Genomic DNA, 27,110 nt, shown 5'->3' with positions numbered 1-27,110 from the left:
CACACCACTGTGCCCGGCTGATTTGTATTTTTAGTAGAGATGGGGTTTCACCATGTTGGCCATGCTGGTCTTGAACTGCTGACCTCAGATGATCTGCCCTGCTCAGCCTTCCAAAGTGCTGGGATTACCCGCGTGCGCCACCACGCCCAACCATGCCTCTGATTTTTTTATTAGCAAGTGTGATGTTGTTACTTTGAGATAGATTCCCAAGAATGTAAGCTCCCTAAGAACAAAGATTTTTTTGTTTTGTTTTAACTACTGTATTCCTAGCATATAACATGGAAATAAATATCTGTTGATGTTTCCCTTCCATTCTTAGTATATTAATAGTTTATACTGAGTGGATGTTGAATTTTGTCAAACACCCTTTTGATCTCAAATTACTGTTTTAATTATTATCTGCTATTTAAATAGGATGCTGTATTCCTAAAAATGTATTCCTAATATGATTTCGTTATTCAACACATTTTTGAGCAATTAAACTCAGGCTCTGACATTATATTAGTGAACAAAAATAAGTCCTTATTTTTTTTTAATTTTTTTAAGACGGGGTCTTGCTCTATCATCTGGGCTGGAATGCATTGGCACAAGCATACCTCACTACAGCCTTTGACTTCTGGGCTCAAGCGATTTTCCTGCCCCAGCCTCCCAAATAGCTGGGACTACAAACATGTAACACGATGCCCAGCTAATTTTTAATTTTTTTGTGGAGATGGGGTCTTGCTGTGTTGCCCAAGCTGGTCTTGAATTCCTGGGCTCAAGCAATCCTCCTGCCTCAGCTTCCCAAAGTACTGGGATTACAGTTGTGAGCCACCACATCCAGCCAAGTCCCTACTCTTATGGAACTTAATTCTAGAGAATTTCAGTTTGTAATAAATGATGGGAGGGGAACATCACACACAGGGCCTCTTGGGGGGTGGGGGACTGGAGGTCTGGGGGAGGGATGGCATTAGGAGAAATACCTAATGTAGATGACGGGTTGATGGGTGCAGCAAACCACCATGGCATGTGTATACCTGTGTAACAAACCTGCACATTCTGCGCATGTATCCCAGAACTTAAAGTATAATTAAAAAAAAAAAAAGAATGCAAATGAGATGAACATAGGAAATGGAACAGAGGATCTGGAGAGTTTTGCTTTTTGTTTTTTTATCTTTATTTCTTTTTATTTTTTTTGAGATGGAGTTTTGTTCTTGTTGCCCAGGCTGGAAGTGCAATGGTGTGATCTTGGCTCATTGCAACCTCCGCCTCCTGGGTTCAAGCGACTCTCCTGCCTCAGTCTCCCCGAGTAGCTGGGATTACAGGCATGTGCCACCACACCCGGCTAATTTTTTTGTATTTTCAGTAGAGATGAGATTTCACCATGCTGGCCAGGCTAGTCTTGATCTCCTGACCTTGCGATCCACCCACCTTGGCCTCCCAAAGTGCTGGGATTACAGGCATGAGCCACCGCACCTGGCCTTGTTTTTTATTTTTAAGAGACAGGGTTGGGCTGGGCGTGGTGGTTCACACCTATAATCCCAACACTTTGGGAGGCTGAGGCGGGCAGATCGTGAGGTCAGGAGATTGAGACCACCCTGGCTAACACAGTGAAACCCCATCTCTACTAAAAATACAAAAAATTAGCCGGGCGTGGTGGTGGGTGCCTGTAGTCCCAGCTACTCAGGAGGCTGAGGCAGGAGAATGGCATGAATCCGGGAGGCAGAGCTTGCGGTGAGCCGAGATTGCACCACTGCACTCCAGCCTGGGCGACAAGGCGAGACTCCATCTCAAAAGGAAAAAAAAAAGAGAGAGAGAGACAAGGTCTTATTCTGTCACCCAAGCTGGAGTACAGGTTTGATCATAGCTCACTGCAGTTGAACTCCTGGGCTCAAGCATTCCTCTGACCTCAGCTTCAGTAAATGGAACTACAGGTCCACACTACCACACCGCGCCCTAGTGTTCAAGTTTTTGTGTGAATATGTGTTTTCATTTCTCTTGGGTCTATACCTAGGAATGGACTTCTCTGAGTCATATGGTAACACTATGTTTAACCTTTTGAAGAGCTCCCAGACTGTTTTCAAAGTGATTATACCATTTTAAATTCCCAACAGCATTGTATGAAGGTCTCAATTTCTCCACACCCTCACCAACACTTGTTAATATTTGTCTTTTAGATCATACTCACCCTAGTGAGTGTGAAGTACTATCTCTACGTGGTTTTGATTTGCATTTCCTTAGTGGTTAAAATTATGTTGAATATTTTTTCATATTCTTGTTGAACATTTGTATATCTTCTTTGCAAAAATGTCTATTCAAGTCCTTTGCCAGTTTTTAAATTTGATTATCTTTTTCATGTTGAGCTGTGAAAGTTTTTGTTTTTGTTTTGAGATGAAGTTTCACTCTGTGGCACAGGCTAGAGTGCAGTGGCATGATCACGGCTCACTGCAGCCTCCACCTCCCAGGTTCAAACAGTTTTCCTGCCTCAGCCTCCTGAATGGCTGGGACTACAAGTGCCCCATGCCCGGCTAATTTTTGTATTTTTACTAGAGGCGAGGTTTCTCCATGTTGGCCAGGCTGATCTTCAACTCCTGGCCTCAAGTAATCCACCCACCTCCGCCTCCCAAATTGCTGGAATTACAGGTGTAAGCCAGCATGTCTGGTCAGTTTGTGTTTTTTGAGACAGGATTTCTCTCTGTTGCCCAGGCTGGAGTACAGTGGTACTGTTATGGGTAACTGCAGCCTTGACCTCCCGGACTCAAGTGATCCTTTCACTTCAGCCTCCTGAGTAGCTAGGACTACAAGCACACACCACCACGCCCAACTAATATTTTATTTTTTTATTTTTTATACAGATGGGGTCTCGCTGTATTGACCAGGCTTGTCTTAAACTCCTGGGCTCCAGTGATTCTCCCACCCTGCCTTCCCAAAGTGCTGTGATTACAGACATGAGCCACCATGCCTGGCGCTTATCTGATATTTGATTTGCAAATGTTTTCTCCCATTCTGTGAGTTATCTTTTTACTCTCTTGATAGTGGTTTGTGGTTTTTGTATTTTGGTTTTTTTGAGAGACGGAGTCTTGGTTTGTTGCCCAGGCTAGAGTGCAGTGGCATGACCATAGCTCACTGTAACCTTGAACTCCTGGGCTCAAGAAGCCCTCCTACCTTACCCTCCCTGATAGCTGGGACTACAAGTGCATACCATCTTGCCCCATTCATGATAGTGTAATTTGATGCAGAAAAGTTTTTCTTTTTGATGAAGTCCAGTTTATCTACTTTTTTCTTTTGTCGCTTGTGCTTTTGTTGTCATATCTAAGATACTTTTGCTTAATCTGAGGTTGTGAAGATTTATACCCTTGTTTTAAGAGTTTTATAATTTCAGCTCTTATATTTAGGTTTTTGATGTATTTGATGTATTTGTAGTTAATTTTTATGTATAATGTGATCTAGGGGTTAATCCACTTTCTTTTGCATGTGGATATCCAATTATCTCAGCATCATTTGTTGACAGATTATTCTTTCCTCAATGAATTGTAAAACTAGGGGCCTACTTGATATTAGCCAGATTTCAAGTTTGAAGCCAGTAATTGAGTTTAGAGGGCACACTGCCCTCCGAAAGACCACTTTCACTTCTGAAACCACCTGCAGTTTCAGATGGTTACAAAACCATCTTCAGATTTGCTAATTCACTAGAACTCACTGAAAGCTGTTACAGTCATAGTTATAGTTTATTATAGAGAACATATACATTAAAAAAAGCAGCTAAAGGAAGAGACAAATAGGGCAGAATTGGCCGGGCGTCGTGGCTCAGGCCTGTAATCCCAGCACTTTGGGAGGCCGAGGTGGGTGGATCACGAGGTCGGGAGTTTAAGACCATCCTGGTCAGCATGGTGAAACCCCATCTCTACTAAAAATACAAAAAGTAGCTGGGCGTGGCAGTACCTGCCTGTAATCCCAGTTACTCAGGAGGATCAGGTAGGAGAATTGCTTGAACCTGGGAGGCAGAAGTTGCAGTGAGCCGAGATTGCACCACTGCACTCCAGCCTGGTGACAGAGCTAGACTCCGTCTCGAAAAAAAAGAGAAAAAGGGGGCAGAGTCGAAAAGGATTTTGGACATGAAGCTTGCATACTACGCTCCTGCGGAGTCAGGACACATTACCTTCTTGGCATAGATGTATGACAATATGCATGAAGTATAGTAGCCCCCTCTTACCCACAGTTTCACATTCTGTGGTTTCAGTTACTCGTAGACAACTGTGGTTTGAACATTTTAGGTGTAAGATTCCAGAAATAAACAATTCATAAGTTTTAAAATGCGTGCTGTTCTGAGAAGCATGATGAAATCTCACTCTGTCCCACTCTACCTTACCCAGAACGTTAATTATCCCTTTGTTCAGTGTCTCCACGCTGTATACAGACCCACGTGTTAGTCAGTTAGTAGCTGTTATCAGATCAACTGTTGTGCCATTACAGTGGTTTTATTCAGGTCCCCCTATTTTACTTAATATTGGCCCCAAAGCACAAGAGTAGTGATATTGGCAACTCAGATATGCCAGAGAGAAGCCAGGAAATGTGTCCTTTAAGTGAAGAGGTTAAAGTTCCTGGCCAGGCGTGGTGGCTCATGCCTGTAATCCCAGCACTTTGGGAAGCCGAGGCGGGTAGATCATGAGGTAAGGAGTTCAAGACCAGCCTGGCCAAGATCGTGAAACCCCATCTCTACTAAAAATACAAAAATTAGCCGGGCACGGTGGCAGGAGCCTGTAATCCCAGCTACTTGGGAGGCTGAGAGGCAGCAGAATCGCTTGAACCCAGGGGGCGGAGGTTGCAATGAGCTGAGATTGTGTCACTGCGCTCCAGCCAGGGCAACAGAGTAAGACTCCGTCTCAAGAAAAAAAAAAAAAAAAGGGTTAAAGTTCCTGACTTAATAAGGAAATAAAAAAAATTGTGGCCGGGCGCGGTGGCTCAAGCCTGTAATCCCAGCACTTTGGGAGGCCGAGACGGGCGGATCACGAGGTCAGGAGATCGAGACCATCCTGGCTAACACGGTGAAACCCCATCTCTACTAAAAAATACAAAAAACTAGCCGGGCGAGGTGGCGGGCGCCTGTAGTCCCAGCTACTCGGGAGGCTGAGGCAGGAGAATGGCGTTAACCCGGGAGGCGGAGCTTGCAGTGAGCTGAGATCCGGCCACTGCACTCCAGCCTGGGCGGCAGAGCGAGACTCTGTCTCAAAAAAAAAAAAAAAAAAAAAAAAAATTGTATGCTGAGGTTGCTAAGGTCTAGCTTGTGTTTGTGAAATTGTGAAGAAAGAAAAAGAAATTCATGCTAGTTTTGTTGTCACACTTCTGCAAAAATTGCAGCCACAGTGCATAAGTGCTTAGTTAAGATGGAAAAGGCATTTTCTGAGTGGAAGACATGAAGAGAAACAGCTTCCGATTGACAGCATTCAAGTTTGGTACTATACATGGTTTCAGGAATCTACTAGAGGTCTTGGAATATATCCCTGTGGATAAGGAGGGACTACTGTATTGCCAACCAGGGAAGCTTCAGTGCTTCCAGAGTATTTATTAGGGCATCATTACATAGGCATGATTGATTTGCTTGGCTCCCCACATGGTTGAACTCAATCTTCAAGTCAGCTGATACCAAGTTGTCCAAAGTTCCCCACCCTAAACCACATGATTGATCTTTCTGGCATGGCCAGCTTTCACCCTAAGACTACTGGGTGTTGCAGCTGCAACCTAAAATCTGGTAACAAAGACATGCTTATCAGGTCTGACATAGATTACCTCCCAAAAGGCAAAGGCCAGACATCTCTTTGGGTAAGGCCAACTTTTTTTTACTACATTGAGATAAATATCTATTTTAAGGACAGAGTTCAGGAGGGAATGAGTGTTTTAAACTGCATATCAGTAGTCTGGCAGGAGTTGTATTAGGATCTTTGTGTACGGCCAACTCATTAAATTTTTAGATTAACTCTGAGAAATATTGTTCCTTTATTTTGCACATAAGGAAACTGAGGCTCATATGTTTTTTTCTTCTTTATTTTTTATTTTTAGAGACAGGGTCTCGCTTCATTGCCCCGGCTGGTCTCGAATTTGTGGTCTCTGGGCTCAAGCAATCCTCTCACCTCAACCTCCCAAAGTGTTAGGATTACAGGTTTGAGCCACTGCACCTGACCTGAGGCTCATACATTGAGCAACTTTTCTGAGAGATGGAGCTAGGATCAGACCGAAGTTTCTCTGCTGCAAACCCCTTCATCAGATGCCACTCATCAGGACTGCTTCACTGCATAACTCCAGGGGTACCGCCCACATTGTATTCTCTGAGGATGGCTTTTCTTGGGATTGTACAGTGAAGCACTTTATATCCCAGCAACCCTAAATAATACATACCATCCGAATAAAGGCAGTGTGCTTGCTGCATAAATGTAGCTTCCAGACAAGTTTCCTCATCTCCTCTACTGTGTATGCATTCTGGAGCCATCACTCCACATTGCCTCCCAGTATAGCCGGTTAAAATGTCCGTGAAGGCCGGGCGCGGTGGCTCAAGCCTGTAATCCCAGCACTTTGGGAGGCCGAGACGGGCGGATCACGAGGTCAGGAGATCGAGACCATCCTGGCTAACACGGTGAAACCCCGTCTCTACTAAAAAAAAATACAAAAAACTAGCCGGGTGTGGTGACGGGCGCCTGTAGTCCCAGCTACTCGGGAGGCTGAGGCAGGAGAATAGCGGGAACCCGGGAGGTGGAGCTTGCAGTGAGCTGAGATCCGGCCACAGCACTCCAGCCTGGGCGACAGAGCGAGACTCTGTCTCAAAAAAAAAAAAAAAAAAAAAAAAAAAAAGGTCCGTGAAGGTACACTCCTCAAGTGACCTTTTGGTGTATTACTGGCCATCCTATTTTGGAATACCATGCAATAGTTGCCTCACCTCTTTTTCTGGGTTGATTTGAGCATCACTGAAACTCTTGCTACTCTGTTTTCCTTCTCAGGCTGCTGTACAGGACAGATTGAATGAACAAGAGGGTGTACCTAGTGTTTTCAACCCGCCTCCATCACGACCCCTGCAGGTTAATACAGCTGACCACAGGATCTACAGCTATGTTGTCTCAAGACCTCAACCAAGGGCAAGTTATTTCATAGCTGGAATTTCCCCCATTTTTATTTTTAAGTATATTCACTTGGTTATATTGATCTCCCTGTGACAGGAGCAAAATAAATATTTAGAATGTAAACCTGTTAGTTAGACTTGGCCCCTTGGGTATATTATTTTGCCTTGATTCCTCAAGGAATTGTTATAGAAACTGCTAATTTTTTGTTTTCTATTCTTTGCCAGTTATTTGGAGAGTGTTTTCTATCTCTTAAGTTACAATTCGTTTACTCAAGTTCTTTGTTGCTTCAGTTTACTTAATCTTAAACTACTTTTGAGGAAGTATATGGAATCTTTGTAGGAGCTCTGGCCACGTCTTTGAAATTAGCCTTGAAGGGCTAGTAGCAAGGAGGTGGTTCACTTAAATTTGACAGATATTTAAGAGCACTCCAATAGCCTGGTATTTTGCTACTGGGGATCCAGACATGAATAAAGAGCCAGTCTTCCCATTTCAAATTCAATTTCTCACAGTCTAGTGAAGGAAGTCAGACGTGTACCTGATAATGAACTCTAAAGAACTTCTTGGACTTTCTTTTTCTTATCCTTGGGGTTATACTCACCTCTTATACTTTTATACTTGCATTTAGAATCCTAAGAAAACATTCCCTTTAACATTGCAACAGTTAGAATTTTCTCCGTCATCAAGCCTTTTTGTGGAGTACTTGATTTTTGTTTTGTTTTGTTCTGTTTGAGACAGTGTCTCACTCTGTCGCCCAGCCTGGAGTGCAGTGGCACAATCTTGGCTCACTGCAGGCTAGACCTCCTGGGCTCAAGCAGTCCTCCACCTCAGCCTCCTAAGTAACTGGGACTACAGGTGTGCGCCCCCATCCTGGTTAATTTTTGTATTTTTTGTAGAGATGGGGTCTTGCTATGTTGCCTAGGCTGGTATTGAACTCCTGAGCTCAAGTTATCTGCCCACCTCAGCCTCCCAAAGTGCTGGAATTACAGGCTTGAGCCACTGCGCTTGGCCTACTTGATGTTTTAAAACATGTTTCTAAGTAGTGCTTTGTGGTTTTCTGAAGTACAGTAGCAGATTCCCATGTCAGCCATGGGGCTCCAGAGCTTCCTGTCCGCAGACACAGAAAGTGTCTCAAGTTAACACAATGTGACATCTGTGAAATGCTTTATAAACTATAGAGCTCCGGATGTATACTAGTTTTAATGATTAATAACAGCAATAATAATTAGCATTATTACTAAGATAAGCAGCTATATGGGGATTTGTCATTGTAGTTAATATAATTATTTAACATTTATATACCAATGTCCAAGGTTAGTAATAGTGATTATCTTTCTTCCTATTTCTATATACATTATTTTAGGTTTTCATGTTTGTTTTGTTTTGGGGTAGAATCTCCCTCTGTTGCCCAGGCTGGAGTGCAGTGGCGTAATCTCAGCTCACTGCAACCTCTGCCTCCCAGGTTCAAGCGATTCTCCTGCCTCAGCCTTCCGAGTAGCTGGGATTACAGGCACCCACCACCATGCCTGGCTAATTTTTGTATTTTTAGTAGAGATGGGGTTTCACCATGTTGGCCAGGCTGGTCTCAAACTCCTGACTTGGAATGATCTGCCTGCCTTGGCCTCCCAAAGTGCTGGGATTACAGGTGTGAGCCACTATACCCAGCTAATTTTTGTATTTTTAGTAGAGACAGGGTTTCACCATGTTGACCAGGCTGGTCTCGAACTCTTGACCTCAGGTGATCGATCTGCCTCAGCCTCCCAAAGTGCTGGGATTACAGGCGTGAGCCACCGAGCCTGGCCTATTTCTGTATACCATATTTTGATGTATAAATCTAAAAAGGAAAGAATTGAGTATGTATCATTCGGGGGACATTAACTTGCAACTGAATTTGACAAGTATGTAAGTAGCTGCCAAAAATAAGTATTAAAGCAGTTTTTGTTTTTGCTTGTTTGTTTGTTTTTGAGACAGAATCTTGCTCCGCCCCCAGGCTGGAGTTCAGTGGCGTGATCTCAGATCACTGCAACCTCCACGTCCTGGGTTCAAGCGATTCTCCTGCCTCAGCCTCCCCAAGTAGCTGGGACTACAGGTGCATGCCACCATGCCTGGCTAATTTTTGTATTTTTAGTAGAGATGGAGTTTCATCATGTTGGCCAGGCTGGTCTCAAACTCCTGACCTTAGGTGATCCACCCCCCTCAGCCTCCCAAAGTGCTGGGATTACAGGCAGGAAACACAGCTCTGGACCTTAAAGCAGATTTAATACAAAAATTATGCGAAAAACAAAATGATAGGAAGATGAAATAAGACCAAAGATAGTGGCACTTAGGAAGGATGAGGAGGCCAGGAAGAAGGAACTGTATTTTAGAGGAACAAATCACATGGAAGGACAAAAAAGAGTCAGAAAATCTGACCTAGCCATTTGATAAAATATTAGGGATTGAGAGAATTGTGTCTAACTTTGTTTTTGGACTTTCAGGGGCTGCTTGGATGGGGTTATTACCTGATAATGCTTCCATTCCGGTTTACCTATTACACGATACTTGATATATTTAGGTATGTACCTTTGGATTTATGTGTTAGTAGAATAGTAACACTTCGGAGCTGAAATTTAGGCCAAAATAAGTTTTATGCTCTATCAATGTTGACTTGCCAATTTGTCATGAGATTGAATACTCTTCCCGAACTGTCTTTTAATACAGTATAAAAATATTTTAAATTGTTGAAGCATTGGCAGGCATTGTGAAATGGAATTGTTTTTACATCAGTCTTACCTATTGTTTGCAAAAACCAGTCTGGCTATATTGTCTCCCCCTCCTCCCCCAACCATATTTGTCACCTCTACACTTCCTAGTTGATGTCCACACCCTTTCCTTTCTAACCACTATCATCTCCTAGCTTCACACTCCTTAGAACTTTTTTCCTAAACTACTTCTCCACCTGACTACTCACAGTCCCAACAAATTCTCTTGCTCTGAGATTACCCAGTTTGCCCTTGATTCCTCCCACAATAATTGGACCTCCCTAGACACTCCCATTATACCTTTTCTTTCTTTCTTTTTTTTTTCTTTTTTTGAAACAGAGTCTTGCTCTGTCGCCATCGCCCAGGCTGGAGTGCAGCGCCACCATCTCGACTTACTGCAACCTTCACCTCCTGGGTTCAGGCGATTCTCATATGTCAGCCTCCCAAGTAGCTGGGATTACAGGCATGCGCCACCACGCCCGGCTAATTTTTGTATTTTTAGTAGAGACAGTAGAGATGGAGTCTCATTTTGTTGGCCAGGCTGATCTTGAGCTCCTGGCCTCAAGTGAGCCACCACGCCTCGTACCTTCTGTACCTTTTCACTTTGCTCCAGCAACCTCTAGGTTGCAAACACTGGACCCTTTTATATATATACCCACTTGCTTCATACCTTCACCTTTCTTCTAGCTTCCTTCATGTACCATTAAAAGAGCTCATCATTGGAAGCTACAGAGGGTCCAGGGCCAGAAAATGAGTGGGGCACAACTTCCTAGCACATCAGGCTTGGGTTATCTGGCCCAGAGCCAGATATGGGGAACTAAAATGTTCATGGGCATCCAGGCGAGCAGATGGAGCTGGGATATGTAGTCTGGGCCTTGTGTATACAGGGAACCTGTACCTCCCTTCAAATATGGGACAGCCTTTACCCTGCTGTAGGGCGCAGAGTCTGAAGGTGTGGGTCCAGCAGCTGCATAAGTACAAGGGTCAGATAGTACCTTTTATATTGGCCCCTTGGTGTTTTGTGAGGCTGTCGGCTTAATGACTTTCTTGCTTTAGCAACATTTTTCATGGTCACCAATTAATTGCTTAGTACTCTTTCCATCCCCATTTTATATAAGAATGAACAGGTAAAAACCTTTAAAATCATAATGAAAACTAAGTTGACATCTCTGTTTTTTTCTAAAAAATAAAAAAAGCTGATTGTCCTAAATTGTGTAGATCGTAGGGATATTGTATAATGAGGAAAAAAAAATAAAGCCATTAAGAGATAATTCTAAAATGCTTAATTTCAAAGAAAGTAGTTAAAACATCAGTCTACTAAAGAATTTCTAACCATTCCCCCACGTATACAGCTTACTACATTTTGTGCTTTTAATTCGCTGTGGAATGTTTGTGTCGATGAATTTGGTTTGATTACTCGGGAGACATTCCAAGTAGAATTGTATACATGGGGAATTTGTTGGGATAATGAATTGGTTCACTTTTTGTTAAGGAAAGTACCATAGTTTAGTCACCTTGTCTGTGCTGAAAATTTTCCAAGTAAATGAATATTGTTTGCTTTCCCAGGGAAAATATGCATGGCATGTATTACTAATTTTAATGCAGCTGTATCATCCAACCAGCTTTTTTAATGTTACACATTAGCCTCTGTCCCATTGCCTTCTCTGGAAACCCAAAGGATAAATAAATGGTACTATGCAAATAGGGTAGGCCCTTTAGAGACAGATGTGTGATACCATTAGGTATGTATTCTTCACTTTACAAGAGCTGCCAGTACTTCACATCTGCCAGGGTACTGTGGAGCAGTTTTATAACTTCCTCCGTGGATACCATCAACCATAAATCATCAAACAAAATGTACTTGCCCCTTTGAAGAGCAAGTAAATCATAACTGCAACTTTAGATTTGAAGTTCCTATCCATAATTTGAATAGTTTGGGGTTGTGAACTCAATATTCAAAATCCCAGGAAAACAAAGGAGAAGGAGGAGCAAGTAGGACAACCAGACAGTGACCTCTATTCTAAAGCACTGTCCAGTAGAACTCTCTATGATAATAGAAGTGTTCTGTATCTCCGCTGTTCAATATGAAAGCCATTAAACATGTGGCTATTGAGCACTTGAAATGTGGCTAGCATTACTAAGGAACTGAATTTTAATTGTACGTAATAGATTTAAATTCAGAATAGCCACATTAGACTAGTGGCTACAGTATTTAGATGGTGCCATTCTAGAGAGTCTGGGTGCATAGCCTGACACGTGATCTTTTTGGATACTGTGTCTTCCCTTCCAAATCCTTCTAGCCCTAAATTGTTCCACAAAAAATACTCAGGATTTATGTAGGCGAGTGTTGGAATTTATAATCCCAGTAGTTCGCATTCTTCCTGAACAAGCAATAGAATAACACTTGCTGCTTTATGGCTTTTGAACCAGACTCTACTCTCGGATTTGATGGTCCACTCACAGACCATTCACCTCCCTTTGTTGCCATGCCTCTGGCTCTGTTACAGGAATCTGTACAAATTGGCCCACTCCATATGCACTATAGTAAGCTGGATTCATGTGATATTTATTCCTTCTTCCCCAGGTTTGCTCTTCGTTTTATACGGCCTGACCCTCGCAGCCGGGTCACTGACCCCGTTGGGGACATTGTTTCATTTATGCACTCTTTTGAAGAGAAATATGGGAGGGCACACCCTGTCTTCTACCAGGGAACGTACAGCCAGGTCAGTGCCGCAATCCATGTAGATGCCAACTTACTGAGATGATTCTACCCTCAAAGGAAAGCATAGTCCAGCACTGATCATGTCCTTCTTTTACTTGAAAACCTTAATTAGCTCTTCAGTGCTTACAGGGGGTAATAAAAAAAGACCAAACCCTTTAGCTGGCTTCTCTTTGATCTAATGCTGCCCTTCTTTTGAGGTCTTTTCTGCATAACTTTACCATACCCTCAGTTCCAGCTGACTCATTCCCTGAACATAGTCCGTACTTGCCTACCTCGGTGCCTTTGCTTTTGCTGGTCCCTCCATATGGAATGCCTTCCTCACATTTTTGCTAATTGGAATCTTACCAGTCCTTCAACTAGCTCATGTCGCTCCCCACTTATAACTATCCGTGATTGTTGTGCCCTGTCCTCCCCTATCTCACAATCTAGAATACTAATCTTTCCCTTTGTTCTTCCATAGCTTTTAAAACTTGATAGCAATTTTATATTCTTTCCTATATTATTTGTGTTCATGTCTAATCTCTGCTACCAGACTGTAAGCCCCTTGAAGGCAAAGCCTAAATCTTCTTTATCTCTCACAGAATTGAATAAGGACGTAGACCATAGACTCAGGGTAGCACATCTCATTCAGCCTCAGCTGTGTAGACCTTTGACTCAAGACCTCACCATTCAGGGGAGGAAAAATTAGAGTTCTGTGGGTGTTAGGTATGTCTCTAGTTTGCCAGAGAAATACATAGAATTAACACTATGGGAATAGGGAAAACTATGGGAATGCCGTGGGAATAGGCACAAGGGGGTTCTATTATGCAGCCTCCAGAATTCCTGAATCTATCTGGAGAAAGAGAAAAATGCTCACCCTTGCTTCCTGCTTTGATTTTCCCATATCTGCTTTTTATCATAGTCAGTCTCCTCAGTGGCTGTTCCCACCCCACTCAACAAACACTGAGCAGCACCTACTGTATGCCAGGCAGTGTCCTCAGTGCTAAAGATACAGAGATGAGTGAGATGAGCACCTCCCGTGTACCCTCTCTGCTATGATCCTGAGGGTAGATCACCCTTGGCCATGTCAGCAGTTGTACAGTATAATGTACTCAGGAGCACGCACATGCAGAAGCATGCACAGGAATCTTGGATGCTAGCCTTGTCTTTGAAAGTCTTTTACACCCTATGCTCTTTAGAATGCCTTTGGATCGTACAGTCCATCATTCCTACTCCATATGGCCTAGGATCAGGGTTGTCTTCACAGTTATTTTTTACTTACAAGGATGTTGTAGCTGTGAAGTAGGAAAATTCTCACCTCCCTTTCATATGGTCAGATTCTCCTGTTTTTAATCTTCCTTAGACTGTGGGTGCAGCTGACTTTTCTGTGATTTGTTGGGAACCTGTGTTTGTAAGCCTGTCTACTCTCATGTGTCTGTTACAGTTTGAATCCTAACAACACTAAAACCTTTTCATTAAAGCTTGTTAGCATGGAGTTTCTATAGGGAGAGCAATGCCAGGGGTGTGAAGGTAGGAGCTCAGGAATTTTCTGATTTCTCGCTCACCTTTTTTCCTTATTTTTTCCTTTTGTTCCTAAATACATAACCGTATCCATTAGGACCCTTAGCCTAAATATAAGCTCAAGGCACAGTCTTCGTAATAATGAGTGATCTTGTTTCTCACAGGCACTTAACGATGCCAAACGGGAGCTTCGCTTTCTTTTGGTTTATCTTCATGGAGATGATCACCAGGACTCTGATGAGTTTTGTCGGTAAGTGGATTGATTATTTTCCTTCTCTTTTCTGACTCTTTCTGGTGACACTTCGTAGTCAGCAAGTTGTTCTCATGTCCTTTTTATACCGTTCCACAGCAACACACTCTGTGCACCTGAAGTTATTTCACTAATAAACACAAGGATGCTCTTCTGGGCATGTTCTACAAACAAACCTGAGGGATACAGGGGTAAGTTATGTTTCTTCTGCCTCATTCAGGTTGTTGGAGAATCTTTGGAATAGTCTGGAAAGACATGCCATGCCATTTATTGCAGGAGTGTTCGTTCTGTGGTAGGATACGACGCTAGTTGCTGTTTTATATTGTCTCATTTAATCCTCTCAGCAGTCTTGAGAGATGGGGCAGTCATATTACCTTCACTTTATGGTTTAGGAAACAGGCTCAGAGAGTTTAAGCCACTGGCTGGAGGTCACACAATTAGCAAGTTTTTTTTGTGTTGTTTTTTATTTAATTAATTAAAATTTTTTTTGAGATGGAGTCTTGCTCTGTCACCCAGGCTGGAGTGCAGTGGCGCAGTCTTGGCTCACTGCAACCTCCGCCTCCTGAGTTCAAGCGATGGTCCTGCCTCAGCCTCCTGAGTCGCTGGAACTAGTGGTGTGCGCCACCACGCCTAGTTAATTTTTTTGTATTTTTAGTAGAGACAGGGTTTCACCATGTGGCTTCAGACTCCTGGACTCAAGTGATCAGCCCACCTCAGCCTCCCAAAGTGCTGGGATTACAGATGTGAGCCACCGCGCCCCGCCATAATTAGCAAGTTGTAGCATATGATCAGGTCTGCCAGATTCTAAAGCCCATTCTTCACATTCAGCATTGCCAAAGCCTGCCACATTCATAGAAATATCCAGTCTTGGCTAGCAGCTTGCCTTTAATCTTAATGGGCTTTTTACTGAAGAGTTTCTTCTTTTCATCAACAATTTGAACAGAGCCCTTGCATAGTGAGTCAGTTGTTTGAGTACCTTGAGTACTAATATGGATTTGGAAAGTTCAGATCTTTAGAGATAAGTATTTTTAGACGTTTAGTAAAAGATATGAAGGCATCCAGTGAGGAAGAATGTAGTCATTTTTGCGGCTACTTCTATCCAGCAACCTTCGAGTTTATATTAGCATGCCACATACTGTGCCATGACTTTAGAACCAAAGATGCGGCAGATATTGTCCCTGTATCCCGGAATCTGAATCTTCAGCCTATTTGTTTTTAAACGTCCAAATTCCTGCATGCATTTTGCCATTCTAATATGGCTTTGACGGGGGCGGAAGGGAGGTTGTGAATAGAAGGAAGGTAAGGACTTTTTTTAATAGAAGTTTATAAAATCTCATATTTCACACCATAAGGAAAACATAGATAAAACTCTGTTATGGTAAAAAGTTTAGTCATTTGGAAACCAATTTTCTTTTTGTTTTTTTTGGTTTTTTTTTGAGACCAAGTCTTACTCTGTCACCCAGGTTGGAGTGCAGTGGTGCGATCTTGGTTCACTGCAGCCTCCACCTCCCGGGTTCAAGTGATTCTCCTGCCTCAGCCTCCCAAGTAGCTGAAATTACAGGGAGGTACCACCATGCCCTACTAATTTTTGTATTTTTTGTAGAGATGGGGTTTCATCATGTTGGCCAGGCTGGTCTCGAATCCCTGACCTCAAATGACCCAACCACCTCGGCCTCCCAAAACTGCTGGGATTAAAGGTGTAAGCTACCAGCCCAGCCTCAACTTTCTATTAATAAGCTTCTTTGGAACAGAAGAACTAACCTTTTTATGGGTAGAGAAAAGATACATGGGGAGAAAGGGTAAGGAAAGGATTAGGCAAGAGAAAAAAAGATGATGGTGGAGATTATTATCAGTGTCATCAAGCTGAGACTTGCAGCCTTGTGCCCTTTTAGGTTTGAGCCCTTGTACAGGGAAAAACAGTGCCAGATTCTTTATAGATACTTTTCCTACCATCAAGTAGACATTATCCTTGAACTCTGCAGCCTTCCCTGGCATCATCACAACAACCACACCGCCACCAGGAAAGCCTGTCTTATTCTAGTCAAGCACCTAGGGATAGGCATGCAAATTGATAACAAAAACAAAAGATTACAAAACTGGGAGGAACTAGGCATGGTGGCACACTCCTGTACTCCCAGCTTCAGGAGGCTGAGGTGGTCGGGTCACTTGAGCCCAGGAGTTGGAGACCAGCCTGAACAACATAGTGAGCCCTGGCTCAAAAAAAGAAAAGAAAGAAAGAAACTAGGAAGGGGGGAAAGGCAGAGACTAAATGATACCTCCCGTCTTCCTCAACCAAGATTAAAATAGTTCTCTCTCACTCATTGTGAAAAGTCTAAGGGTTGATCTTTTTCACCGTCAAGTCCTGCCCTTGATCTGTTGGGTCTTTTTGTCAGTCTCACAGGCTTTACGAGAGAACACCTATCCATTCCTGGCCATGATTATGCTGAAGGATCGAAGGATGACTGTGGTGGGACGGCTAGAAGGCCTCATTCAACCTGATGACCTCATTAACCAACTGACATTTATCATGGATGCTAACCAGACTTACCTGGTGTCAGAACGCCTAGAAAGGTACAAGGGAGTTCCCTTCTGGAACAGAGAGAGACCAGTTGTAAATTTGGAGGGCTGACCTGGGGCTCTACCAATACTGACTTCTTTTGTGCATCAGGCCACTGTTAGCTTTTAGCTTTGCCCATTTATTGTCAAAATATTTACATACTTTGACCTAAATTACTCTATATCAGGTAATCTGTTCTTAGAGATGCTCAAAATAAAGACAAGGGCTGGGTGCAGTGGCTAACACCTGAAATCCTACCACATTAGGAGGCTGAGGCAGGAGGATTACTTGAACCCAGACTGGGCAGCAAAGTAAGACCCCATCTCTACAAAAAATAAGAAAAAAATTAGCCAGGCATGGTGGTACATGCCTGTAGTCCCAGCTACTTGGGAGCCTGAGGTGGAAGGATTGCTTGAGGCCAGGAATTGGAGGCCGCAGTGAGCTCTGATTGTGCCTCTGCACTCCGGCCTGGATGACAGAGGAGGACCCTGTCTTTAAAAAATAATAAATGAATGAATAAACAAAATAAAGACAGGCCTCTATGCTCAAGAATGTACATTGTGGTATTTAGAATAGCCGAATACAATATAAAGAACTTTGATGTAAAAAAAAAAAGTGGAATGGCTATAATTCCTCTCCATTACATAAGTTATGTACATTAATTATAGGAAATCCTAAAACCACAAAAAGGCACAAGGAAGAAATTTAAAATCACTGATAATCCTACCACCACTTGAACATTGTTATATATTTTTTTAATTTTACACATAACACACACCCCTCTATATGTACACATTTATTTGTAAAATTGGGATAATACTTTTTTACAACCCTCTTCATGTAAGAATATATCACAGCCTTTTCCCTTGTCATTAAATACTCTGCCACGTTTTAAAAATTACTGTATAACATTCTATTATCTAAATATATCATAATTTAACCAGGCCACTCTCTTTGGATTTTTGGATTACTTTCTGTTTGTTGCTATTATAAATAGCATACATGGAGATAATTTTTTGCAATTTGTGATGGTTTCCTTAGATTAAAATTTAAATTCCTGAAAGTACAGTTTCTGGGTGAGATGATATAAGTATATGTTTAAGACTTTCGATTTGTAATGCCAACTTGCCCTCAAGAAAGTTAAACAAACTTAAATTTATGGAAAGCTTTTAATAACATGGGGACATGCTTGTTATGTATTAGAAAAATGCAGAATCAGGCCGGGCATGTTGGCTCATACCTGTAATCCCAGCACTTCGGGAGGCTGAGGTAAGATCGCTTGAACTCAGGAGTTTGAGGTCAGCCCGGGCAATGGTGAAACCCCATCTCTACAAAAAATACAAAAATTAGCTAGGCGTGGTGGCACACGCCTATAAGCTGAGGTGGCAAGATTGCTTTAGCCTAGGAGGTTGAGGCTGCAGTGAGTCATGATCGCACCACTGCACTCTAGCCTGGGTGACAGAGCAACACCCTGTCTCCAAAAAAAAAAGAAAAATGCAAGATCAAAACCCTATAAATAATAGTGTTATTTTAACTGTGTAAAAAAAATGTATAGAAGAGGAAACTTTCTGAGGTAACTGAAATGTTCTTTCTTGATTGGAGTGGTGATTATGTGGTTACATTTATCAAAATTCATTGAATTGTACATTAAGATCTGTGCATTTCATTGCATGTAAATTTTGTCTTAATTTTTAAAGAAAGTATAAAGCAAGAATGTTTTATCTGTTCAACTATTTTGACTGGCTAAATATTTTGGCTAAGAGAAAACAGAAATTTGTTGGAGAGAAACTAGGAGCTATGCCAAATGTTATATGGTGTTTTATCTTTGATTAGGGAATCTCTGAATCACTCTGAAAACTCTACATTTTCAGATCTGCTACAATGTGTATATGGATGTATCTGTGTGTGTTTTGGTTTTATGAGATCAGTACAAAAATGCAGTAACCCAAAATGGTATTTACTTGTAAAATATGATGTTGATGATCCCTTCATAATAACAGTACTGTGTTACATTTGTTAGAATTAGGGGAAAAATTTTATTTTAAAAGAGGAGAGGAAAACTTGCTGTTTTCTTTTCTGCCAAATTAAACTGAGATAAAAGGTGGTTTATTCAGATTCTGCCATGCTCTGCTTTTGGAATCTCTTATGGCAGTGTGAAATAGTCATCTGCTAAGAATATCAACGTTTTTACACACACACACACATAACGCACGCACGCACACACACAGAAAATTTCAGTATAAGAAAACACAGAACTTGTGAGAGTGCTGTTTTTCTTCTCTTGCTTTTGATCTGTTCACAGGGAAGAAAGAAACCAGACCCAAGTGCTGAGACAACAGCAGGATGAGGCCTACCTGGCCTCTCTTAGGGCTGACCAGGAGAAAGAAAGAAAGAAACGGGAGGAGCGGGAGCGTAAGCGGCGGAAGGAGGAGGAGGTGCAACAACAAAAGTTGGCAGAGGAGAGACGGCGGCGGGTAATGGACCTGTGGCTTTACTCCCTGTGGTTCCCAAACTGCCGAGACTTTGCCATCTTGGTCTTAAGTGTAAAAGGAATAAATGATAGCCACCTTAAACAGACTAAAAGCAAAAAAAAAGGAAAAAGGAAAGAAAAAAATAGAACATATTGTGATTATGGGTGATTTAAATTTTTCATACCATTTAAATACTCATTCTTTTTTAAATAAAAATTTAAAAAAAGGCCGGGCGCGGTGGCTCAAGCCTGTAATCCCAGCACTTTGGGAGGCCGAGACGGGCGGATCACAAGGTCAGGAGATCGAGACCATCCTGGTTAACATGGTGAAACCCCGTCTCTACTAAAAAATACAAAAAACTAGCCGGGCGAGGTGGCGGGCGCCTGTAGTCCCAGCTACTCGGGAGGCTGAGGCAGGAGAATGGCATAAACCCGGGAGATGGAGCTTGCAGTGAGCTGAGATCCAGCCACTGCACTCCAGCCTGGGCGACAGAGAGAGACTCCGTCTCAAAAAAAAAAAAAAATTTAGGCCGGGCGCGGTGGCTCAAGCCTGTAATCCCAGCACTTTGGGAGGCCGAGACGGGTGGATCACGAGGTCAGGAGATCGAGACCATCCTGGCTAACATTGTGAAACCCTGTCTCTACTAAAAAATACAAAAAAACTAGCTGGGCAGGCACCTGTAGTCCTGGCTACTCAGGAGGCTGAGGCAGGAGAATGGCGTAAACCCGGGAGACAGAGCTTATAGTGAGCTGAGATCTGGCCACTGCATCCAGCCTGGGTGACAGAGCAAGACTCTGTCTCAAAAAAAAAAAAAAAAAAAAATTAAAAAAAGAGACAGGCTTTGCCGTGTTGGCCAGCCTGCTCTCGAACTCCTGACCTCACGTGATCTGCCTGTCTTGGCCTTCCAAAGTGCTGGGATTACAGGCGTGAGCCACCATGCCTGACCCTAAATATTCATTCTTAATACCAGTATTAGCTGATTTGGCATTTTACTCATTATCTTTTTGTTTTTGTTTTGTTTTGTTGTTGTTGTTTTTGTTCCCTAGCAATGTATTTCTTTTTTTTTTTAAGAGATGGGGTCTCACTGTGTTGCCCAGGTTGGAGTGCAGTGGCTATTCACTAGCGCAGTCATGGCACACTACACCCTGAAACTCCTGGGCTCAAGCAGTCCTGCTGTGGCCTCTCAAGCAGCTGGAACTACAGGCACATACCATGGCACTCTGCTCCCTTTCCCCTTTTTCTCAAACAAATACCTAGACATAATAAATAATACATGAGATGCAATTGTACTTTAAATTTAGGTTGTTTTTGACTATTCCCAAGAAGTTTTTCGTAGAATACTTAAACATTAATTTTTCTTCTGACGACTGCATAATAAAGCTACATGGTCATTGTATTTATTTCTTGAGCCGTAGCCTCACCTTTGCTTTGTGTCTCTGCAGAATTTACAGGAGGAAAAGGAAAGGAAGTTGGAATGCCTGCCCCCTGAACCTTCCCCTGATGACCCTGAAAGTGTCAAGATCATCTTCAAATTGCCCAATGATTCTCGAGTAGAGAGACGATTCCACTTTTCACAGTCTCTAACAGTAAGGACCACCTAAGTTCTGTGAAGTGTATGTAGCATCTGGGCTATAGATTTGGAGCTTTTACTGACTGTTGAGAGTGGTGTTGGTGTGTCTGCTGCTCTGATGAACAGGGAATAGAGAGAGAGATGGGTGTGCCATCAGTGGACACCAGGAACAGTACTGCAGAGTGGACTGCTATAGGCTCCTTCAGTTCTAGCTTCCAACTCAAAGCAATGTTTAAGTTTTTGTTTAATTATGTTTGGGCTCTGCTAAGAAAAAAAGGTACCTTACATAAGTCCCTCAAAAGACTTGTGTGTTTGAAGATGGGAGGCTCTTCTATGCTGTCTTCCTGCATTGGCTTCAGAATCCCGCCAGACCCCTGCTCTGTAGAAAAAGCTCTGTCTCCAGTTACCTAAAAGCACTGGAATGACATACCTGAATATAAGTGCACTTGCAGTTTGGATGCAGTTGTCTTTCTCTTTCTACTCATTTTCTGAGGCCCCATTTTCTGAGGCTACTTTGTATATATGATAGCCATGTAATAGTGTTTGTCATTTCCACGTGGAAGTCCTTAAAAACAGAAACTCAGTCTCACAGCATGAGGATCAAATTTTCATTCTTCCAGGGTTACTAAGTTTGTTTCCTTGGTCAGTTTACTTAATTTCTAAGCCTCAATTTCTTCATCTGCAAAATGGGTTTAATAATAGGCATGGCATGGCACAGTGCTCATGCCTGTAATCCCAGCACTTTGGGAGGCCAAGGTGAGTGGATCATTTGAGGTCAAGAGTTTGAGACCAGCCTGGCCAACATGGTGAAACCTCGCCTCTACTAAAATTACAAAAATTAGCTGGGCGTGGTGGCACACGCCTATAGTCCCAGCTACTCAGGAGACTGAGGCAGGAGAATCACTTGAACCGGGGAGGCGGAGGTTGCAGTGAGCCAAGATCGTGCCACTGCACTCCAGCCCGGGCGACAGAGAGAGACCCTGTCAATAATAATAATAATAATAATAATAATAATAATAGGCACTCCCTAGTAGGATTGTTGTTAGGATTAAATTCTCAACATTGTGCCTGGCTCCTAGTAAGCACTTAAATACTCACTACTATTTTTGGTATTTGTAACCAAAAGAAAATTTGTTTATATTGAGAGTCAGTATGTCACCTTTCCAAATTTATAGCTGTAGTGGATTCTGCAGTTTTCCTGATCACTCAAAATAATCAAGGGTAAACCTCATAATTAAAAGAGGATGCACTGTAGTCAGGTGAGGCTGGGTAGTACATTCATTGCTTCTGTTTGTTTAACTGGACAACATTGGGCAAGTTGCAAAACTTTTACAGGGCCTCAGATTTCCCATTAGTGAACTGGAACTATAATCTGCCCTCTGATAAGTTTAAACTGCAGATAGGTGTATCATACACTGAGCTAGATACTCTAGGGATCATTCAGATGAGTGAAACATGGTTTTGGAATTCATGGAGCTTACTGGCCAGTACAGAATGTAAGACTCAGAGAACTAATACAGAATTAAAGTTATGAAACATTCTGGTAAGAGAGAAGCAAATGGCTTCCTTGTTTTATTTCTCTCTCGTTTATGCGTTTATTTATATTAGGGGAAGTGCTCATGTCTCTAACTTTGTTTGTTTTGAGACAGAGTTTCGCCTTGTCACCCTAGCTGGAGCGCAATGGCACTATCCCAGCTCACTGCAACCTCTGCCTCCTGGGCTCCAGCAATTCTCCTGCCTCAGCCTCCCAAGTAGGCACCCACCACCATGCCTGGCTAATTTTTGTATTTTTTTTTTTTTTTTTAGTAGAGATGGGGTTTCACCATGTTGGTCAGGCTGGTCTCAAACTCCTGACCTCAAGTGATCCACCTGCCTCAGCCTACCACAGTGCTGGGATTACAGGTGTGAGCCACTGCATTCGGCCCCATGTCTCTAACTTTGGATTTTTAAATTGAGATAACATGGATGTGCCTCACACAGTATCCACCATGTAGTAGGTGGTTAATTAGTGTTAATTTCCTTCCCCTGGTGTCCCGTTTCTTAACTATGGGTTTGTATATGTAGTTTAGCTTTCATGTTCACTAGCAATTCTGCTATTGTACACACAAACTCCATGGAATTTCTACCCCAAAAATTCTGATAGATAAAACTATATATGAAAAACCTAGGCCAGGTGCTGTAGCTCACACCTATAATCCCAGCACTTTGGGAGGCCAAGGCGGATGGATTACCTGAGGTCAGGAGTTCAAGACCAGCCTGACCAAAATGGAGAAACCCTGTCTCTACTAAAAATGCAAAATTAGGAGGGCGTGGTGGCGCATGCTTATAATCCCACCTACTTGGGAGGCTGAGGCAGGAGAATTGCTTGAACTTGGGAGGCAGAGGTTGCAGTGAGCCGAGATCATGCCATTGCACTCCAGCCTGGGCAACAAGTGTGAAACTCTGGCCCAAAAATAAAAAAGAATGAAAAACCTAACAAAAATTTACTCTCCTGAGAGTTTTGGAGGAAAAATTTGTTAGAACTGTGGAACAGAATAGGCTTACGGCCAAGAGGGAACCAGCCATTCATTAACTATTTGATCCTTGAAGACTTTTAAATGGGTTCCTCACTAAAAGCTGTTTTTTTAAAAAGAGTATCATGGCCAACTGAGATGAGTCTAAGAGAAATGCTTGCTCATAAATGGGGCTTAGAGATGGAAAGAAGTGTAAAAGTAGCAGTGTCCTGATAGTGCCGGCCTGGAATTTAACACTCACAGAGATAATTACATAAAACCTAATAATGCTGTAGTGTTTTTTAGTACCCTTAAAGACCTTGTGTCGGCCGGGCGCGGTGGCTCACGCCTGTAATCCCAGCACTTTGGGAGGCCGAGGTGGGTGGATCACCTGGGTTCAGGAGTTTGAGACCAGCCTGGCCAACATGGTGAAACCCCATCTCTACTAAAAATACAAAAGTTGGCCAGGCGTGGTGGCACAGGCCTGTAATCCCAGCTATTCAGGAGGCTGACGCTGTAGAATCGCTTGAACCCAGGAGGCGGAGGTTGCAATGAACAGAGATCGTGCCATTGCACTCCAGCCTGAGTGAAGAGAGCAAAATTCTGTCTCAAAAAAAAAAAGGCCTTGTATCATCTTCCTGTGAACTTGGTCCTTTGTAAATAATCTCGAGGAGTGACAGATTTGTGGGTAATGCTCAGCTCTGGAAAGTAGTGAAATGCTAAGATAAAAGGGATATGCTGCAGAACAATTGCCAGGTCCCATGAGTGGTCATAAAAGAGGCAACTGACTTTGTTTTAAACAAATGTGTAAGAGATCCAAAGCCCAGAACTAATTTTTCTGTCCATTGCAAACCAAAAGGGACCTCTGGTAGTAATGTAATGTTTCCTGATGGTTATCAACCCTTTGCCATTAGTAAATAAAAAATGCCAGCCGAGTGCGGTGACTCATGCCTGTAATACCAGCACTTTGGGATGCCAAGGCAGGTGGATCTCTTAAGGCCAGGAGTTCAAGACCAGCCTGGCCAACATGGTGAAACCCCATCTCTACTGAAAATACAAAAATTAGCGGAGCGTGGTGACATGCACCTGTAATCCCAGCTACTCCGGAGGCTGAGACAGGAGAATGGCTTGAACCTGGGAAGCGGAGGTTGCAGTGAGCCGAGATCATGCTACTGTACTCCAGCCTGGACGACAGAGTGAGACTCCATCTCAAAAAAAAAAAGAAAAACAAAAGCCAAGTTTGTGCCAGGTATTCTCAAGCAGTGATTAAAAAGGAATCAGAAAGTATTTTTTTGGCCGGGCGTGGTTGTTCACACCTGTAATCCCAGCACTTTAGGAGGCCGAGGTGGGTGGGTCACCTGAGCTCAGGAGTTCGAGACAAGCCTGATGAAACCCTGTCTCTGGCCAGGCTAGGTGGCCCATGCCAGTAGTCCCAGCACTTTGGGAGGCCAAGGTGGGTGGATCACGAGGTCAGGAGTTCGAGACCAGCCTGGCCAACATGGTGAAACCCCATCTCTACGAAAAATACAAAAATTGGCCGGGCACGGTGGCTCAAGCCTGTAATCCCAGCACTTTGGGAGGCCGAGACGGGCGGATCACGAGGTCAAGAGATCGAGACCATCCTGGCTAACACGGTGAAACCCCGTCTCTACTAAAAAATACAAAAAACTAGCCGGGCGACGAGGCGGGCGCCTGTAGTCCCAGCTACTCGGGAGGCTGAGACAGGAGAATGGCGTGAACCCGGGAGGCGGAGCTTGCAGTGAGCTGAGAGCCGGCCACTGCACTCCAGTCTGGGCGGCAGAGCAAGACTCCGTCTCAAAAAAAAAAAAAAAATACAAAAAAAAAAAAAAAAAATACAAAAATTAGCCAGGCATGGTGACACGTGCCTGTAATCCCAGCTGCTCAGGAGGCTGAGGCAGGAAAATCGCTAGAGCCCAGGAGGCAGAAGTTGCAGTGAGCCAAGATCCTCCCACTGCACTCCAGCCTGGGCAACAGAGCAAGACTCCATCTCAAAAAAAAAAAAAAGTGTTTTTTTTTTCACTCTTATATCAAACCCATATTGGTTTCATACCAAGAATACTTGGTGTAAGTCTAATTGATGCATCTTAAGAAAGAGTGCATGTTAGTGGGAATTGCAAAGAGAGAAGGAAACTGAAAATGAGTGAGGCTGATAGACTAAAATATCAGAAGTTTATAAAATCAGGAATGGATTAGATAAGAGGAACATGGATTTACTGTTTAAATTTTGGATTATAGCCCTTTAAAAATCCCTCAGGAGGGCAACATGGCAAGACTCTGTCTCTACAAAAATTTTTAAAAACTAACCAGGCATGGTGTTGCACATGTGTGGTCCCACTTACTTGGGAGGCTGAGACAGGAGGATTGCTTGAACCCGAGAGGTCGAGGCTGCAGTGAGTCGTGTTTGCGCCACTGCACTCCAGCCTGGGTGACAGAGTGAGACCTGTCTGGGGGAAAAAAAGGTCCCTAAAGAGCTAAGTTTAAGAAATAAAGGGCTGCTTTACACAGAGGGAAATAAAACCCAGAGAATTCATCATTGTGGGAGGTGTATCAAAAAGAAAATAGGAATAGATTCCTCCCAAAATTGAAAAATAACTTGAATGACACGTTCATCAACTTTGGGGTTGATCTGAAAGAGGCTGGCAGAATTGTTGTTAGAAGTAGATTGCTAGATGGAGGGGCCACAGAGCAGACAAGGAGAGATGGCAGTGGCCTGTTCCACAGGCATCTCACACACAGTTTAAATTTTAGCATCATGGACTCTCCTGATACTGCCTCCCTTCTCACTAAGGATTTTACTTGTACCTTGTCAGAGCCAGAGCAGGGTAAGGAGGGCATTCCCACAGAGAGGAGATTCATATGAGGTGCAACACGTTTATTTTATTGTATTTTTTTGTCCATAGGTTATTGGGGAACAGGTGGTGTTTTGTTACATAAGTTATTTAGTGGGATTTGTGAGATTTTGGTGCACCCATCACCCAAGCAGTATACATTATACCCTATTTGTAGTCTTTTATCCCTCGCCCCTTCCCACTCTTCCCCCCAAATCCCCAAAGTCCCTTGTATCATTCTTTTGCCTTTGCATCCACATATCAGTGAGGACATACAATGTTTGGTTTTCCATTTCTAGTTACTTCACTTAGAATAATAATGTCCACTTTCATCAAGGTCGCTGTGAATGCTGTTAATTCATTCCTTTTTATGACTGAGAAGTATTCCATGGTGTATATATATATACCACAGTTTCTTTATCCACACGTTGATTGATGGGCTTAAAACTGGATCCTTGGATGGGTGCAGTGGCTCACGCCTGTAATCCCAGCACTTTGGGAGTCCGAGACAGGTGGATCACGAGGTCAGAAGATTGAGACCATCCTGACTAACACGATGAAACCCCATCTCTACTAAAAATACAAAAAAATTAGCCGGGCATAGTGGCCGGTGCCTGTAGTCCCAGCTACTTGGGAGGCTGAGGCAGGAGAATGGTGTGAACCTGGGAGGCGGAGCTTGCAGTGAGCTGAGATCATGCCACTGCACTCCAGCTTGGGGGACAGAAGTGAGACTCTGTCTCAAGAAAAAAAACAAAAACTGGATCCTTTTGCTATTATGTAAAAGATAATTGGCAAAACTTGAATAGGGTCTGAAATGATAATATATTATATTATAGAAATAATGTGTCAGTTACATTTCCTGATTTTGAGAGC

At 42.9% G+C, this 27,110-nt stretch overlaps 1 protein-coding gene across 1 annotated transcript in view; it reads left to right on the top strand.

Moving 5' to 3' along the window:
* Positions 1-27,110, top strand: part of FAF2 (Fas associated factor family member 2) — a 63,268-nt gene that overhangs the window by 32,425 nt on the left and 3,733 nt on the right. Inside the window, exons 3-10 of the mRNA XM_010386385.2 lie at positions 6,969-7,103; positions 9,563-9,639; positions 12,411-12,549; positions 14,213-14,298; positions 14,398-14,489; positions 16,692-16,869; positions 19,158-19,329; positions 20,769-20,912. Of these exons, the coding sequence (XP_010384687.1) occupies positions 6,969-7,103; positions 9,563-9,639; positions 12,411-12,549; positions 14,213-14,298; positions 14,398-14,489; positions 16,692-16,869; positions 19,158-19,329; positions 20,769-20,912 (1,023 nt within the window). The remainder of the gene's footprint in view (positions 1-6,968; positions 7,104-9,562; positions 9,640-12,410; positions 12,550-14,212; positions 14,299-14,397; positions 14,490-16,691; positions 16,870-19,157; positions 19,330-20,768; positions 20,913-27,110) is intronic.

The sequence above is a fragment of the Rhinopithecus roxellana genome, chromosome 3 (genome assembly GCF_007565055.1).
Source record: "Rhinopithecus roxellana isolate Shanxi Qingling chromosome 3, ASM756505v1, whole genome shotgun sequence".
Classification (NCBI taxonomy): domain Eukaryota; kingdom Metazoa; phylum Chordata; class Mammalia; order Primates; family Cercopithecidae; genus Rhinopithecus; species Rhinopithecus roxellana.
Note: the sequence above shows the minus strand (reverse complement) of the source record. Positions and strands in the feature narration are given on the sequence as shown.